At 40.7% G+C, this 17,935-nt stretch overlaps 1 protein-coding gene across 4 annotated transcripts in view; it reads left to right on the top strand.

Moving 5' to 3' along the window:
- The window catches only part of LOC124789502 (F-box/LRR-repeat protein 2), a 551,725-nt gene that overhangs the window by 444,318 nt on the left and 89,472 nt on the right, over positions 1–17,935 (top strand). For all 4 annotated transcript variants that reach the window (XR_007016125.1, XM_047256886.1, XM_047256888.1 and 1 more), the window contains one exon: positions 4,314–4,431. Coding sequence is in view for 3 of the 4 variants with exons in the window: in XM_047256886.1 (XP_047112842.1) it covers positions 4,314–4,431 (118 nt within the window). In the remaining variant the exon portion in view is untranslated. The remainder of the gene's footprint in view (positions 1–4,313; positions 4,432–17,935) is intronic.

Below are 17,935 nucleotides of genomic sequence, written 5' to 3'. Positions count from 1 at the left end.
AGCGCAGACTATAGAGTAAGATTGAACCAAATAAAGATGAAAATAATTATAGTGGCAAATATGAGATTGACTATAAATTTAGCGTCAAAACTAGGAACTACGTAATAAGTGAATTGAAGGATCTCTGCTAATTTGGAAGTAAAAAAACACATAACGGCCAATGGAGAGAGAAGGGTTTCAGAAGCAGACTACTACGGAAAAAGAAGACACTTATCACTAAAAGAAATTTACTAGTGTCCTACACAGGCCTTAATTTGAGGAGGAAATTTCTGAGAATGTACGTCCGTACCATGGAATTGCATACAGTGAACCACAGACTGTGGGGGCACCGGAAAAGAAGAAAAAAATGTTCAAATATGTGTGAAATCTTATGGGACTTAACCGCTAAGGTCATCAGTCTCTAAGCTTACACACTACTTAACCTAAATTATTCTAAGGACAAACACACACACCCATGCCCGAGGGAGGACCCGAAGAGAGTCTAAGCCTTTGAGATGTGGTGTTACAGAAGAATGCTCAAAATGAGTGAACTAATAATGACGTTATTCTCCACAGAATAGGCGAGGAAAGAAACATGACTCGGGAAATGGAAGCCACTGTAAAAATTGAAATATGTTTTATTTACGACAATTAGCTACACCTTCCAGCTATATCTCTACATAGTTCCTGCTCCGACATAGACATTTGTCGTAGCGTTGTATCAACTTTCCAATACCCTCGTCATAGAAGACAGCCCCCTGTGCTTTCCGCTAATTCTCTATACTGGTCTACAGCTCGACGTCTGTTCCAAAATGTTGTCTTCATAGCCAGCGATTCATGTAAGCAGAGATGACTCTCAGAAGGAGCCAGCTACGGACTGTGTTGTGGGCGATCAAACACTTCCCATCGAAAACGCTGTCTCTTCATTGCCCCTGTAGAGTGCAGCAAAGAATTGTCATGAAGGAGGAAACGCATGAGAGTTATGTTATGTGGGCTGCATGACATCAGGAGTATCCTCTCACGAGGCCCTCATACCTGCCGGGAGACAATATTTTCTGGGCACCTTTACGTCTTCACTGTTTGTTCAGAACTGAAAAGGGTGACTTGACGTGACTGACTGGCACACTAAGGACGCAACCCAACACACGTGTGCAAAACTTAATTGGGTTTTTATAGTGGTTTCCAATACCGCTTCCGATCGGACCTTATTTTCCGAATAGCCCTCGTATTTAAAAACACTGGCTAGAAGACGGGGCACAATGAGAGGACTGTGTCTAAAACATCATTAAAATATTTCAATGGTACTAAAGGAAGCTGTAGGTGTCAAAAACAATAGGGGGAGGTAGAGATTCGAATATATATAATAAAGAATTGAGGACGTTAGTTCAACGCCAGCCGGAGTGGCTGAGCGGTTCTGGGCACTACTGTTGGAACTGCGCGACCGCTACGGTCGCAGGTTCGAATCCTGCCTCGGGCATGGATGTTTATGATGTCCTTAGATTAGTTAGGTTTAGGTACTTGGTTCAAATAGCTCTGAGCACTATGCGACTTAACTTCTGAGGTCATCAGTCGCCTAGAACTTAGAACTAATTAAACCTAACTAACCTAAGGATATCACACACATCCATGCCCGAGGCAGGATTCGAACCTGCGACCGTAGTGGTCGCTCGGTTCGAGACTGTAGCGCCTAGAACCGCACGGCCTTTCCGGCCGGCCGTTTAAGTACTTCTAAGTTCTAGGGGACTGATGACTTCAGAAGTTAAGTCCCATAGTGCTCACAGCCATTTGAAGCATTTTTTGACGTTAATTCAAGTACTATCCTGAGATGAAGAGATTGACACGTGCGAAAGAAATTCTGGCTCGAGACACGAATCCATCAACTGAGCCTCCCAAACAGTCCTCACAGGTGAAGTTCAGTTTATCCCTCATACAGTTCCAAACTCAACACAGGACCTTTAAATTTACTTCCAAGGTAGGTCTCATATTGATTGCTTGGCAACAGAGTAAAAATACGTTCTTTCATGTTTTTGAAAATACCGTTTTATCGAAGATGTATACATTTTTAAATTAGGGCCGATGCGATATCTGTATGATTCTATATAGATTACACCAAACATTTCGCTCCCGTTTCAGTAATGGGTCATTTCAGTAATGGTATTTCGTAGGTTACTGCAACAAGTAAGCACTCCAAGTGCTGAAAAATGCCGCTTCCAGTAAGGGTCGTCGGTCGCACTAGAGACCAACATCGTTGAAACCAAATTGTTCTTTAAGAATTATGGACCAAATTTTAAGCTCGCTAATTAGTACGATTTTGGAGACCAAAAGTCTGTTATATACACACATCAAAAGAAGTTTTTCATCGACTCAATTCCGAGAGTTCGGAACCTGCACAGAAAACTGGAATAGAGGTCAACATTAACATCAGGTCTATCCTTTTTATTGCTCATGAATTGCATGTTGTACCACCATACAGCGAGGCCTTCAGAGGAGGTGGTCCAGATTCCTGTACACACCGGTACCTCTAATAGCCAGCAGCACGTCCTCTTACATTGATGCTTGCCTGTATTCGTTGTGGCTTACTATCCACAAGTTCATCAAGGCACTGTTGGTCCAGATTGTCCCAGTCCTCAATGGCGATTCGGCATACATCCCTCAGAGTGGTTGGTGGGTCACGTTGTCCATAAACAGCCCTTTTCAATCTATCCCAAGCATGTTCGGTAGGGTTCATGTCTGGAGATCATGCTGGCCACTCTAGTAGAGCGATGTCGTTATTCTGAAAGAAGTCATTCACAAGATGTGCACGATGGGGGCGCGAATTGTCGTCCGTGAAGAACGAATGCCTTGACAATATGCTGCCGATATGGTTGTACTATCGGTCGGAGGATGGCATTCACGTATCGTACAGCCGTTATGGCGCCTCCATGAGCACCATCGGCGTACGTCGGCCGCACATAATGCAACCCCGAAACAGAAGGGAACCTCCACCTTACTGCACTGGTTGGACGGTGTGTCTAAGGCGTTCAGCCTGACCGGGTTGCCTCCAAACAAGTCTCCGACGATTGTCTGGTTTAAGGCTTATGCGATACTCATCGGTGAACAGAACTTGATGTCAATCCTGAGCGGTCCATTCGACATGTTGTTGGGCCCATCTGCATCGCGCTGCATGGTGTCGTGGTTGCAAAGATGGACCTCGCCATGGACGTCGGGAGTGAATTTGCGCATCATGCGGCCTATTGCACACAGTTTGAGTCGTTAACACGACGTCCTATGGCTGCACGAATAGCATTATTCAACATGGTGGAGTTGCTGGTTTCTCCGAGCCATAATCCGCAGGTAGCGGTCATCCACTGCAGTAGTAGCCCTTGGGCGGCCTGAGTGAGGCATGTCATCGACAGTTCCTGTCTCTGTATCTCCTCCATGACGAACAACATCGCTTTGGTTCATTCCTAGACGCCTGGACACTTCCCCTGTTGAGAGCCCTTCCTGGCACAAAGTAACAATGTGGACGCGATCGAACCACGGTATTGACCCTCTAGGTATGGTTGAACTACAGACAACACGAACCATGTACCTCTTTCCTGGTGGAATGACTGGAACTGATCGACTGTAGGACCCTCTCCGTCTAATAGGCACAGCTCATGCATGCTTGTTTACATCTTTGGGCGGGTTTAGTGACATACCTAAACAGTCAAAGGGACTGTGTCTGTGATAAAACATCCACAGTCAACGTCTATCTTCAGGAGTCCTGGGAACCGGAGTAATGAAAACATTTTTTGATGTGTGTAGTAATCAACATAAATTTCGTAAACAGTGATCCTATGAATCTGCCCACTCTGTCCGATCAATCCAGCCACTTGGCGTAATGCCAAGACATTAGACTCATATTCGGGAGGGTAGCGATTCAGGTCCCCGACCGATCACATCGAAAAGAGGCTCCTGTTCTACTCACAATCGAAATGTAATGTCCGTGGAGTATGGTGGTGGAGGAAAATTAAAACTGATTCGATGAAATGACATACATCATCCTTGCTGCTACGATAAGACTACTGCGCTATAATTAATATTGTGTTATTTGTCAATATTTTCATCTAGTGTAGTGCTTCTTTTACTGAGAGCTATTATGGAGGTGGTAATTTCATTTCAGTAATTATTAATAGCACTTTGTGAAAAGATATAGCACTTTTATGTTGCCGTCGTTATAGGGCCTAATTACTATTAAAAAATATATACAAATTCTGTGAAACGCATTCAGATGTTTGAAAGATCGCAGGTAATATAGTCGGAAATTTGTCTGAAACTGAAAACTGTTTTAAAAATTGTTTTCTCTTTTTTAGGCATTCCCTACAAAACTCAGGTACATGTGCATCTGCCTTTCGGAAGTGATCTTCATGGAGGGTTTCATGAGGAAAATATACAACTTCATCAATGGCTTGGAAATCCTACACCTAATAGGTACGTAAACCAAAGAAAATCACAGTTTTTAGCCTGTCTGATGATCCTCGTGTCACCCCAAAATACATCGCATTTCTGCTTACTCATTTTGCACTTCCTATCAATTTCATTTTTTATGCGCCTGTATTCCCTTTCGCCCGCTTTATTTACACCATTTTTATATTTTCTCCTTTCGTCAGTCAAATTCAATATCGCCTGAGTCATCCATGAAACGCGTAGCTGCATATACAGACAGAATTTCTAAGACCCAGACCAAAATAGATTATAATTTTAAATTAAAATAGTGAGTGAAAGGAAAATACCTGTTGTTTTCAGAAAGTGAATCCAAAAAAGGTCGAATATCGGGAATACTTCGAGTAGTAGGAAATATTTGTGCAGTGATGGGAGGGAGAGCCACGAACAGCATACTAGAAGTCCTGACTGGTGAGGTATGAGAGGGGGGGGGGGGGGGGAGGGTAGTGGTGGGTTGAAGATCACATTCGTATGTTTTTCTTGAATAACTGGAAAATCATGGTCTCCATAGAAAACATACCCCTGTACAGACTACAGCTACATTAAATTTCCTATAAAAAGGTCCTGTTCATTTTTTCTGTATGACTGATAGTTCGCGCGTAGTGAGCGAGAAAATATAAAAATCTCGAACGTTGTTTATGAACACCAGACTTAATATCGCGAGCTGCATAAAACGACGTTGGTAGGAGTAACTGAATCACCCTGTACAAATAATTTGTGTCAATATTTTGCAACTGCGACTTATGGTTCGATAATATTCACACCTGTTAGCACCTGCCTCCTTTGGAACTGGAATTATTACTTTTTTCATGTAGTCTGAGGGCATTTCCGCTGCCTAAGATATCTTTCAAATTCTGAAGGTGGCAGGGGTAAAATACAGGGAGCGAAAGGCTATTTACAATTTGTACAGAAACCAAATGGCATTTATAAGAGTCGAGGGGCATGAAAGGGAAGCAGTGGTTGGGAAGGGAGTGAGACAGGGTTGTAGCCTATCCCCGATGTTATTCAATCTGTATATTGAGCGAGCAGTGAAGGAAACAAAAGAAAAATTCGGAGTAGGTATTAAAATCCATGGAGAAGAAATAAAAACTTTGAGGTTCGCCGATGACATTGTAATTCTGTCAGAGACAACAAAGGACTTGGAAGAGCAGTTGAACGGAATGGACAGTGTCATGAAAGGAGGGTATAAGATGAACATCAACAAAAGCAAAACGAGGATAATGGAATGTAGTCGAATTAAGTCGGGTGATGCTGAGGGAATTAGATTAGGAAATGAGTCACTTAAAGTAGTAAAGGAGTTTTGCTATTTGGGGAGCAAAATAACTGATGATGGTCGAAGTGGAGAGGATATAAAATGTAGACTGGCAATGGCAAGGAAATCGTTTCTGAGGAAGAGAAATTTGTTAACATTGAGTATAGATTTAAGTGTCAGGAAGTCGTTTCTGAAAGTATTTGTATGGAGTGTAGCCATGTATGGAAGTGAAACATGGACGATAACTAGTTTGGACAAGAAGAGAATAGAAGCCTTCGAAATGTGATGCTATTGAAGAATGCTGAAGATAAGGTGGGTAGATCACGTAACTAATGAGGAGGTATTGAATAGGATTGGGGAGAAGAGAAGTTTGTGGCACAACTTGACTAGAAGAAGGGATCGGTTGGTAGGACATGTTTTGAGGCATCAAGGGATCACAAATTTAGTGTTGGAGGGCAGCGTGGAGGGTAAAAATCGTAGAGGGAGACCAAGAGATGAATACACTAAACAGATTCAGAAGGATGTAGGTTCCAGTAGGTACTGGGAGATGAAGAAGCTTGCTCAGGATAGAGTAGCATGGAGAGCTGCATCAAACCAGTCTCAGGACTGAAGACCACAACAACAACAACAACAAGATATCTTGCACGCCATGAAGAATAGTTTTGTCATGGCTGACTCTCTCAAGGATCTCAGTAATTGTGCGGGAATATCGTGGACTCCAGGGGCCGTGTTTCCACTGAGGTCTGTCAAATTGTTTCTCACAGTATCATATCTCCATTCTCAGCTTCACTTACTTACTCTCTTTCCGTAATATTGGCTTCAAGTTTGTTCCCATTGTATAGATCCTCTGTGTATTCCTCCCCCCTTTCACTATCACTTTTTTGCTTAGTACTGACTTGCCATCTCAGCTCGTGGTTTTCATACAGCAGTTTCTCTTTCCTCCAAAGGTCCTTTTAATTTTGCTATTGGCTGCATCCATCTTTCCCCTAATTATGTTAGCTTCTACAGCCTTACATTTGTCGTCTAGCCATTCCTGCTTACTCATTTTGCACTTACTGTCAATCTCATTTTTTATACGTCTGCATTCCCATTCGCCTGCTTCATTTAAACATTTTTATATTTTCTCCTTTCATCAGTTAAATTCAATATCTCCTGAGTTATCCCTGGATAATACTACTTTTGCTTTGTGGTTTTAAAAATGTGATCCGCTGCTGCCTTCCCTATTTCATCTCGCAAAGCTACCCATTCGTCTTCTGTTGTATTCCTTTACTCTGTTTCAGTCCAACGTTGTCTGATGCTCACTCTGAAATTCTCAACAACCTCTGTTTCCTTCAATTATTCAAGTCCTATCTCCTCAGCTGCGTACTTTCCATGCAATTTCTTTAATTTTAGTCTACAGTTCATAACCAGTTAATTATGGTCAGAGTCGACATCTGCATCTGGGAATGTCTTACAGTTTAAAATATGGTTTCTAAATCTGTGTCTTACCATTATACAGGCTGTTTCAAAAAGGAATATACGTACTACAAAGCATTATGTTGTCAAAACTATCGATCGCTGCGCCACAGCTCGGTTATTGGAGCAATAAATACGTTGTCTAGTTTGTATTCATTGCCTCTAGATGTCGATTATCTTCTGTTTGCTTGATTAGCGTCACTTGTTGCAAAATGGCTACTCTGGTGCGTAAATCATTTTGTGTTCTCCAGTTTGTGAATTATAATTCCGTGATTACAGTGGAAAGACGTTTCGGGTTGAGGTACCAAACTGATCCTCCATATGGATGAAACATTCGCATATGGTATCAACAGTTGGTAGACACAGGATGTGTGTGTAAAGGAAAATGTCACACGCATTCAAACCGCTTTCCACCGTATTACTACAAAATCAACTCGTCGTGCCACCGGGAGTTACAAATGTCTACAAAAACAGTTTGGCTTCTTTTGAGACGTCAGTTGGTTATGAAACTATACAAGTTACAGCTGTTACAAGCTCTTCGACATGACGACAAACGTAAACGTGTGGCATTTCTGACTAGCTTCAGAGTACTATTGACTGTGATAATATTTTCGAACAACTCATCGTGTTCAGTGACGGAGCGACTTTCCACCTTAGTGGGAAAGTAAAGAAACACAGAGTTCGAATTTGGGGTCTACAGAACCCACATGCACATACTGAAAATGTATGAGATTCACCCAAAGGCATTGTCTTTTGAGTGATATCCCAGTTATCTGATTACAGCCCAATTTTCTTTGATGGAAACACTGTTAACTGGTAGCAATATCTTGCTATGTTACAAAACTGGTTGTTTCCGAGGCTGAATAAGGACAACTTCATTTCAAAATAAGACGGGCACCTCGTCACTGGAGTCGCGAAGTGCGTGAATGTCAGAATGAAACTCTACTGAACCGGTGTATTGGTCGTCAGACAGTCGGCAGATTATTAAGCCTTTTTAAAATCTAAACGGTGGTCTTCAAGAATATGCTTAGTGCCTGCTAGATACTGCGGAAAATCGGTATCCAGGCTTAAGCTTCCAAACATTACACCAGCTGGTACTGAATTTCACCGTTTTGGTTATACGAAGACAACACGGGCGCTATGAAATAAAAGTCCACAACACTGTTCTGCATTTGCGCCCTGTGTCTTTACTGATTATCTTGAAGTGGTTTAGTTCACTAGTGGTCTTCTATACAGGGTGGTCCATTGATCGTGACCGTGCCAAATATCTCACGAAATAAGCGTTAGACGAAAAAACTACAAAGAACGAAACTTGTCTAGGTGGCGCTGCCATAGGTCAAACGGATATCAACTGCGTTTTTTAAACATGAACCCCCATTTTATTACATATTTGTGCAGTACATAAAGAAATATGAATGTTTTAGCTGGACCACTTTTTTCGCTTTGTGATAGATGGCGCTGTAATAGTCACAAACATATGGCTCACAATTTTAGACGAACAGTTGGTAACAGGCAGGTTTTTTAAATTAAAGTACAGAACGTAGGTACGTTTGAACATTTTATTTCGGTTGTTCCAATGTGATACATGTACCTTTGTGAACTTACCATTTCTAAGAATGCATACTGTTACAGCGTGATTACCTGTAAATATCATATTAATGCAATAAATGCTCAAAGTTATGTCCATCAACCTCAATGCATTTGGCAGTACGTGTAACGACATTCCTCTCAACAGTGAGTAGTTCGGCTTCCGTAATGTTCGCACATGCATTGACAATGCGCTGACGCATGTTGTCAGGCGTTGTCGGTGGATCACGACAGCAAATATCCTTCAACTTTCCCCACAGAAAGATATCCGGGGACATCAGATCCGGTGAACGTGCGGGCCGTGTATGGTGCTTCGGCGACCAATCCACCTGTCATGAAATATGTTATTCAACACCGCTTCAATCGCACACGAGCTATGTGCCGGACATCCATCATGTTGGAAGTACATCGCCATTCTGTCATGCAGTGAAACATCATGTAGTAACATCGCTAGAACATTACGTAGGAAATCAGCATACATTGCACCATTTAGATTGCCATCGATAAAATAGGGTCCAATTATCCTTCGCCCCATAATGCCGCACCATACATAACCCGCCAAGGTCGTTGATGTTCCACTTGTCGCAGCCATCGTGGATTTTCCGTTGCCCAGTAGTGCTTATTATGACGGTTTACGTTACCGCTGTTGGTGAATGACGCTTCGTCGCTAAATAGAACGCGTGCAAAAAATCTGTCATCGTCCCGTAATTTCTCTTGTGCCCAGTGGCAGAACTGTACACAACATTCAAAGTCGTCGCCATGCAATTCCTGGTGCATAGAAATATGGTACGGGTGCAATCGATGTTGATGTAGCACTCTCAACACCGATGTTTTTGAGATTCCCGATTCTCGCGCAATTTGTCTGCTACTGATGTGCGGATTAGCCGCGACAGCAGCTAAAACATCTACTTGGGCATCAACATGTGTTGCAGGTCGTGGTTGACGTTTCACATGTGGCTGAACACTTCCTGTTTCCTTAAATAACGTAACTATCTGGCGAACGGTCCGGACACTTGGATGATGTCGTCCAGGATACCGAGCAGCGTACATACCACACCCCCGTTGGGCATTTTGATCACAATAGCCATACATCAACGCGATATCGACCTTTCCCGCAATTGGTAAACGGTCCATTTTAACAGGGGTAATGTATCACGAAGCAAATACCATCCGCACTGGCGGAATGTTACGTGATACCACGTACTTATAAGTTTGTGACTATTACAGCGCCATCTATCACAAAGCGAAAAAAGTGGTTCAACTAAAACATTCATATTTCTTTACGTACTACACGAAAATGTAATAAAGAAATGGGGGTTCCTATTTAAAAAAAACGCAGCGCCATCTAGCGGGCCAACCATAGCGCCATCTGGTTTCCCCCTCCAAGCTAGACGAGTTTCGATCTATGTAGTTTTTTCGTTTGATGCTTATTTCGTGAGATATTTGGCCCGGTCACGATCAATGGACCACCCTGTATGTGTCTCGTGGATGCCTTATGTAGATACTGATGTCCTCACTTGATTCTTCTTAGCAAGTCGCGAGTTCATTGCCCCTATATTGGATGGTGCAAGGACGAAGAGTGGTGCAAAATAAAATTCCAGATTATGACTCGGCTGAAATAAAGGAACGGACACTGACTTACAATGCCACGAATATCTCTCCAAATGTATTCAAACTTTGCCTTGAACAGCCTGCAGACGCACAGAACCAGTAAAAGAAAATTTTGAAACACTGTGAATAACAGTCTCAGTGCATGCAGTATTCTTTAACATTTAGTCCGTATATCTTCCAGAAATATCACATGGAACATTTCAGTGTCACTTAGTGCCCTATCATTTACAACACACGTCTTACACCGATCGCGACTCCTGCAGAAGTTTAATCACGGTTTCGCGCCGATCTCCTGCTGCTCGCTTCTGACTGGTCTATCTCAGCATCTAACAAAACCGAGCGTGGTGGCGCAGGTGGCACACTGGACTCACACTCGGGAGGACAACCTTTGTAACCCGCGTCCGGCCATCCTGATTTAGGTTCCCCGTGATTTCCCCAAATCGCTTTAGGCAAATGCCGGGGTAGTTCCTTTGAAAGGGCACAGCCGACTTCCTTCCCCATTATTCTATAATCCGATGGTATCGATGTCCTCGTTATTTGGTTCCCTCTTCTCAAATCAACCAACCAACCGTCTAATAAATGTTCGCATTAATTAAAACATCTAACTTTTCTCGTAAAAATTGTTAAAGGTGTTGAAAATACTAAATGATTGTTCTCAGTGCAAGCGAGAACACCGGTATGGTTGAAACCTAAAATTTAATAGTAATCTGCAAAAGCAAATTGTGTGCGATATGTGGCTTGGCGCCCTGCCCGAAAGCTTGCTCCCCAATTCTCGCGTATAGAGAAGCCTCTCGAAGGTTCCGTGTTCCCACTCTGCGTGAGCCTCTGGTGTCGCGTGGTGTGAGGTCAGCTTGAAAGGTCCTGTACGGCTGTGGGTCTGTCCGAAAAGATTTACTGAGTGATGGGCTCGCCGCTACTTACTTTTAACTCCAAACATGCCGTTTCTACGAGCTAAAAATCATAAAAACACCTCGTGCTTTAGTGTCCTACCAGGCTCCATCAACGTCTGTCCAAGCCGTTAGCTTTCTAGAGTCTCGCTCAAGATGCGTCAGGTTGTAACAAAATCTTTAATAATTTTCCGCATACGAAAAGTAGATGAGAGAGTAACTTGTCCTCTCTCAAGCTGCCGGCTACTGATGCAGCTCGACTCTAGACGCTGCAGCCTGTAACGTAATGTAGGAATCAAAGCGGAGCGCAATGTGGCATAAATGCCGCAACCTTGTAAATAAATCTGAAATCTTCCAGTTTCCCCAGATCTTTTCATATGTATCATAAAAACATGACTACAGAATGAACATGTAACACGAATATTCTACATTTTAGATCTGCGTATTCGTGGTGTTGTGCTAACACGTTTTGCTTCAAGTTAAAATTCTTCTGCAAAAGAATGGTTCAAATGGCTCTAAGCACTATGGGACTTAACATCCGAGGTCATCAGTCCCCTAGACTTAGAACTACTTAAACCTTACTAATCTAAGGACATCACACACATCCATGCCCGAGGCAGGATTCGAACCTGCGACCGTAGCAGCCGCGCGGTTCCGGACAGAAACACCTAGAACCGCTCGGCCATAGCGGCCGGCAATTCTTCTGCAAACTATCGATATGTGGATCAACTATTACAACTTTTTTCCTGGGCTCATCACTAGCAGAAATAATATGTTAGTGTACCTTGCCTTACTGTGAAACGTCCCCTTAGAATAATTATACATGACTGTGTTTAAACTGACACACAATATTTTTTTTAGCGCAACGCAATTTGACTATCAAAAATCCCTACAAAAGAATGGCCCTGACTAACATTAACCTATACCTTTCACAAATCACTTACCTCACAAAAATCTTCGTTACTCTAACTACTGCAATACAGCGAGCACCACTACAGCCGGCTAAATAAAAGATTCAAACTACTGAAGGCACTAACTACTGATAGGCATAGTTAGCAAATGAAAGATTTTAATAGAGAACAAACAATGTATTTACCTTAATGGTGTTCAAAATTCATAAATATATAGCAGTTCATGACATCCAGTCTTACAAACTTCAAAATTCCGCCATTTCTCTCCCCACATCCACCACTGCTGGCGGCTCACCTCCAACTGCGCAACGCTACGCGCTGTTAACATGCAGCTGCCCAACACTACAATGGCAGACAACAATGCAAACTAGCCACCGACTGCACGCAGCACAGCCAGCGATTTTCATACAGAGCGCTACGAGGCGTTACCAATATAAAAACCTAAACAGCCTACTTACATAGCCCCCATGCTCCCCACAAAAAATTTTACAAATTGTTTTGGGCAATGGCCAATACAGATTTGTTAAAAAAATTTTCACAATTACAAAACAAAGAAATCATATGCACACACTTATTGATACAATGTTGGTCCAAAGCTAAAATTTTCTCACAGTCCACAAAGACTGTCCTGATCGTTCATCACAGTAAAATTGCAGTGTTTTTCTCAAAGTCTGGGCAGTAAAAGAAAATGCACACGGAAGTAGTGGATTTCCATGCAGTCTTGAAGAAGTAGTGTTGTCCTTCCAACGGAAAGACAGTGCTGACTCTTGACATGCAGACAGGTAATGGGCCACAACAGAGCAAACCCACCACAGAGTCAGTCGAAGTTTCGAAGAATATTGGTAGGTAGGTCATCACAGAACAGACCACTGTAGTCTTGTTAGAGATTACGGTATTGGTGGGCCACCAGAGGTGCAGACCCACTGCAGTCCTTGTAGAAATAATGGTGTTGGTGAGTCATCATCAAAGGTGTAGACCCACTGTAGCCCTTGTAGAGATGGCTAGCAGCCATCCGTTGCCACTGTGCAGGTGCACAATCACCATAGAAGAGTCTTGTGGACAATATAGCAAGTCCATGAACCACCACTTGTGCACTCACTAATTTTTTTTGGAATGTCCTTAGAACCAGCAATGCTGTTAACCAGTCCCTTGCTGAATTATTAACACACGTGCGAGCACTAACAGTCCTCTTTTTTTCTCTTTTTTTTACCAACAGAAATGTGTGCAGTGAAATGAATGCTTACAAGTTACTTAATTTGCTGAACTGGTGTCAATTACAATATTATAACATGAGAATACAATAACAAAGGTACAAAACATACCATTAAAGAACATAACAATACAGATAACATTTGTGGTAATACAGGCTTTACAAAAGAATCGAAATAACATATACATCAGTGTTACAGGAATGAGAATAGTTTTCGAAATATTAATTTCACACATGAGCATTAAAACAGAACAGAATAAATAATGTCTAAACATCTTTACAAAGAAAATAACATAGTATTTGAAAAATTCTGCAACATATATCTTATTAGCTAAACACATAAAGACAGGAAAAAGACAAATACACAAGGATACATAAACACATAGCGGAATAATACAAAAGGAAACACAGGGTTCGTTTTCAGGGTAACATTTGGTACTGCAGTCCAACCCAAAATTTCATTCCATAGATCTTTCGTCTTATTTCAACATTTTTTTCCACCAAAAAAATCCAATCCAAGCTTGCTTTCTGTATTTATATGTTCACATATTTCTTACCTCATTATTTATTTTCCATTATCTTACCTCATCATTTATTTCCAAGAAAATCCTATCTAAACCTATTGTCCCTAAACCCTACTTTTTTGTTCAGATCCTCTTTGAAAATACTTTTTGGCCAAACCATTTTCTTATAACTTTTCAATACATTTCTTCCAATTCATCACAACTCGTTCTCTTATATAGCCTACCCCATCTTAAGCTAACTTAAATCTACTGAGCTCAGATGCTAAACTAAGGGACAAGGTGATGCAGCAGCGCAAAACAATTAACACAAACAGCAATGATAAAAAATGCAAATTGGTAAAGCAAGCAGCATAAATTAGCAAAGCAAATGCAATATTACAACTAATATAAGGCAATGCGCAGCAAACAAGAAAAATAAATCCGTAGTAAAACTGGCTTAACAGAGTAATACAAAGTCAAATTCAGTAACATTATGCTTGGCAAACAGCAGCAGCAAATGCAATAACTTATATCTAAACATGACAATGCTCAAGCAGAAAAAATATTACAGTAAAACTGGCCATGTTTAATACCTATGTCACATCTTAACACTAGGGTGATGCATCACCTTAACTTACACTACTAAATAAGTTACCCAGTCATTGAAAAAAATTATGTATGCAATTCCTGTGAAGGGAAATGTCTTTTTGTGCTCCCTCGTTTCTTTGAAGTAAATTATAAAGTTATTATTTACTGGATCTGTAGGCATAAAATATTTATATTAGTACATCTACAAAATTTTATGTTAACCAATGCTGCAGTGCAGCTAGAAACTAGATGTTAAACAAAATGAGCACTCTCTAAACTGCAAAGGCAATAGATGTAAAATGTTTCTCATCATTTCATTAGGCATTTTAGTAAATATCATAAATTAAGAGCTCCACAGTGTAATCATATGTTTTCAAGTTTGAGCGTGTCATATTTGCGATGCTTTCGACAAAGAAATTTCAATAGCGAGGATAATGGCCTCTTTTTTTTTCTCCACCTAATGGCTTTCTTTTGTCAGACGACTATCTCTCAGCTGGGCGCCCAAAAAGCATTATGTCAAGGTCACTTACCTTTCTTACTGAAATATTTACGACAGCAGTTTGCGCTATAGTGACAGTCTCATATAAAAATATTTTCACGGGTTGAGAATTTTCGTTACAAATGTGTAGAAAATAAAATCCTTTAAATATAAGTGCCCAAAAAATTTTCGACATCATTGTAATACATTCACGCATTTACACACATTTCATAATTATTAAAGTACGATTCTTGGTTTCCAACATCCTTTTCCACAAATCAGAGTCCCTAACCACTGCTCATTATTCCTTACCTTATTATACATATACATATTTGTCGACACTTCTTCAATATTTCATTATAAGAAATACGTAGCATAATCAAATTCCTCATATACGGTAGCATCATCTTATTGATCATAAACATATCTCAACAGCATAATAGACATCGTCGTCATAATAATATCATAACATCTCAGTCAATTCACAAAATCGTCATAGCTTCCTCCAATAATTTCAAAACCTAAATAAGATTCTCTGCTAATTTCAAGTGTCATCTACCTCAAACGTACTTTAAAAATCATGATCCCATACCAAATACATCATTCAAAGCTCTCATAGTATCACAATGGTTCTGAAAAATATGAAGGGTTCACACAGTACAGACAAAATACAATTTCATAAGTGTGAAATTATCCAGCTGTGTAATTGCGTAAACATCTGTCACTGACGTAGTAAAAAAAAATGTTTGTCTCTCTCAGTTAAATGATCAGATAGCTGTGTAATTTATGTGTTAGAGAAATATGGTACCGATGTGTAAAATTGTGTAAGCAAATACCATATTAGCTAGGGCTCCTTGTGTTTGCCAGACACATGGTACACAAAGTAAGTGTGTACCCCCCTGAGGATTAATGTAATTATACCCTCAGGTGTTACAGATTACAGCAATGGAATGAAATGTATCACGGAAAACCTTTGTATCATTGTACTTCAAATATCTTTAAAAATAAATGTTTTAAGTACAAAATTAATCACTCAAATACGTGTACTGTAGCGCTAAACTGTGCGTCTTGTTGTAAGATAATCTCTGTGGAAGTGTTGTAGTTATCGTCCTCCGAAAGCTAAGTTCTGCAGAAGTCAATGTACTTACCTCATGATAAACAAAAGTGAAATGCTTTGCGTATAGATATCTTAGTTATTATGCTTATTGCCGTGATGAAGAAAGTACTGTGCTGTAACATATTGTTGTGCTACGGAAAAGGCTGTCTCATTGTAGCTATACCACAAAAGTTACTACTAAAACATGTTTTACTTTCCAGAATAATTCAGAAAAACTGTGCAGATATAAAACAGATACACCGCAAAAGCAACAATGTAAATTGTGTCACACATTAGTAGCATCGTCATATAATCATGTAGGTGTCAAATAAACTAACCACTGTGTCATCTGGTATCTCTCAGAAAGCACTTTAAATCCATAATGTATTTTCAAGTAAACTAAAATGTTGCAGTAAAATCTCATTAGCAGTACTGTTATATGTTCTAAGTATGTAAGCCGTATATTCATTACATAATTATGCAACTAACAAGCAGGAATGTACACACACAGTAACACTGTGTCCTCTGTTCACTATCACTATGCACTGGTAATTACTGTCTAAATATGTTCCCTAGGTTCTAGGCTGGATAGTTAACTTTAAAACATTGTTGCATGTTAACAGTTTCTAAGTCTGACAATGCATACTAGAAATGTGAAGCGAAAAATTTTATGGCAAAGACAAAGTTAAAAAGCAGATTATCTTTCAATAAACGGTTTTACATGTGAAATGTGGTGCAAGCCTTTACTCTTACTACTATGCAGAGCTCCAGCTTCAACGGAATCATCGTGTGGTGTATGGTACATCGGTAAAGAATGCTCAAATTTTTCTCAAGGTTAGCGTCTATGTTATTTTTCTCTGAGCCAGCCGGCGCACGTGGCTGCCTGCGGTGCGAGTCATTGTCTTCTATCTCTTTGTTGGCGTGCGTCGTTTTTGGGATTAAGAGACCTAACTTCTACAAATTCACAATGTCGAGTGGGCCCTGCCCTGGTTGAATCCCGCCAGTTCTGATGCAATTCAGGTCTGTCGTTACGATTAAATCGTGTGGTCAAGTAGGTATATCCCATAATTTCTTTCTTGTCGGTCACGTGGTGGAGGATTACTCCCTGAACTGTAACTCTGCACTGAACTGTTGCGTCTGAAGTTATTCTGTCTCCCTTGATAATAATTGTTTTGGTTCCCATATTGTCTGTTTCTATGGTTATCTCTGTCATATTCATTACTACGGAAATGCGATCTTTCTCTGAAACTATTATTCTGCCAACGGTTGTCATACGGGTGGTGTCTGTTTTGGTCACGATTTGTGTTGTGAGAATAGCCTTGTCGAGTCCAGTTATTATTTCTTTCATCGCGGAATTGTGACAGTTGTGACCCGTAATTGTTGTGTTCCTGTTTTCGCGTCCCGCGATTGTCAGTGTCAATTTCCAATTCTTGTAACGGTCCCTGAAAAGCTTCAATGTCGTCTTTGCAACGTCCTGCCAAAATAATATGTCGTAAATGTTCAGGTAATTTGATTAAGCGAATGCGGATGAGTTCTGAGGGGCTGTATGGGTTTGACAGATATTGATTCTTGTGCAACATGTCTTCAAAATATTTCACAAGACTGGAAAATTCAGATTGTTCGAAAAGTTTCATCATTATGATGCTATGTTTTACTCGGTCTTGTGTAGCTTGAGACCAATATGCTGAGAGGAAGGCATGATAAAATTCTCCTTCACTGTGGCAATCGTGAATGACCGATCACATTCTTACAGCTGGTTCATTCTCTAAATAGCCACATATAAATTCTAATCTGTGCTCTAATGACCAGTTGGGAGGAAAACAATGAGAGAATTGATGGAGCCACGCTTGTGGATGAATGTCGTTGCCAGAATTCTTAAATGTTTTGAATTTACGTGTAGTAATAAACAGCTTA

Source organism: Schistocerca piceifrons, chromosome 3 (assembly GCF_021461385.2).
Source record: "Schistocerca piceifrons isolate TAMUIC-IGC-003096 chromosome 3, iqSchPice1.1, whole genome shotgun sequence".
NCBI lineage: Eukaryota > Metazoa > Arthropoda > Insecta > Orthoptera > Acrididae > Schistocerca > Schistocerca piceifrons.
This window is presented reverse-complemented; position numbering and strand designations above follow the sequence as displayed.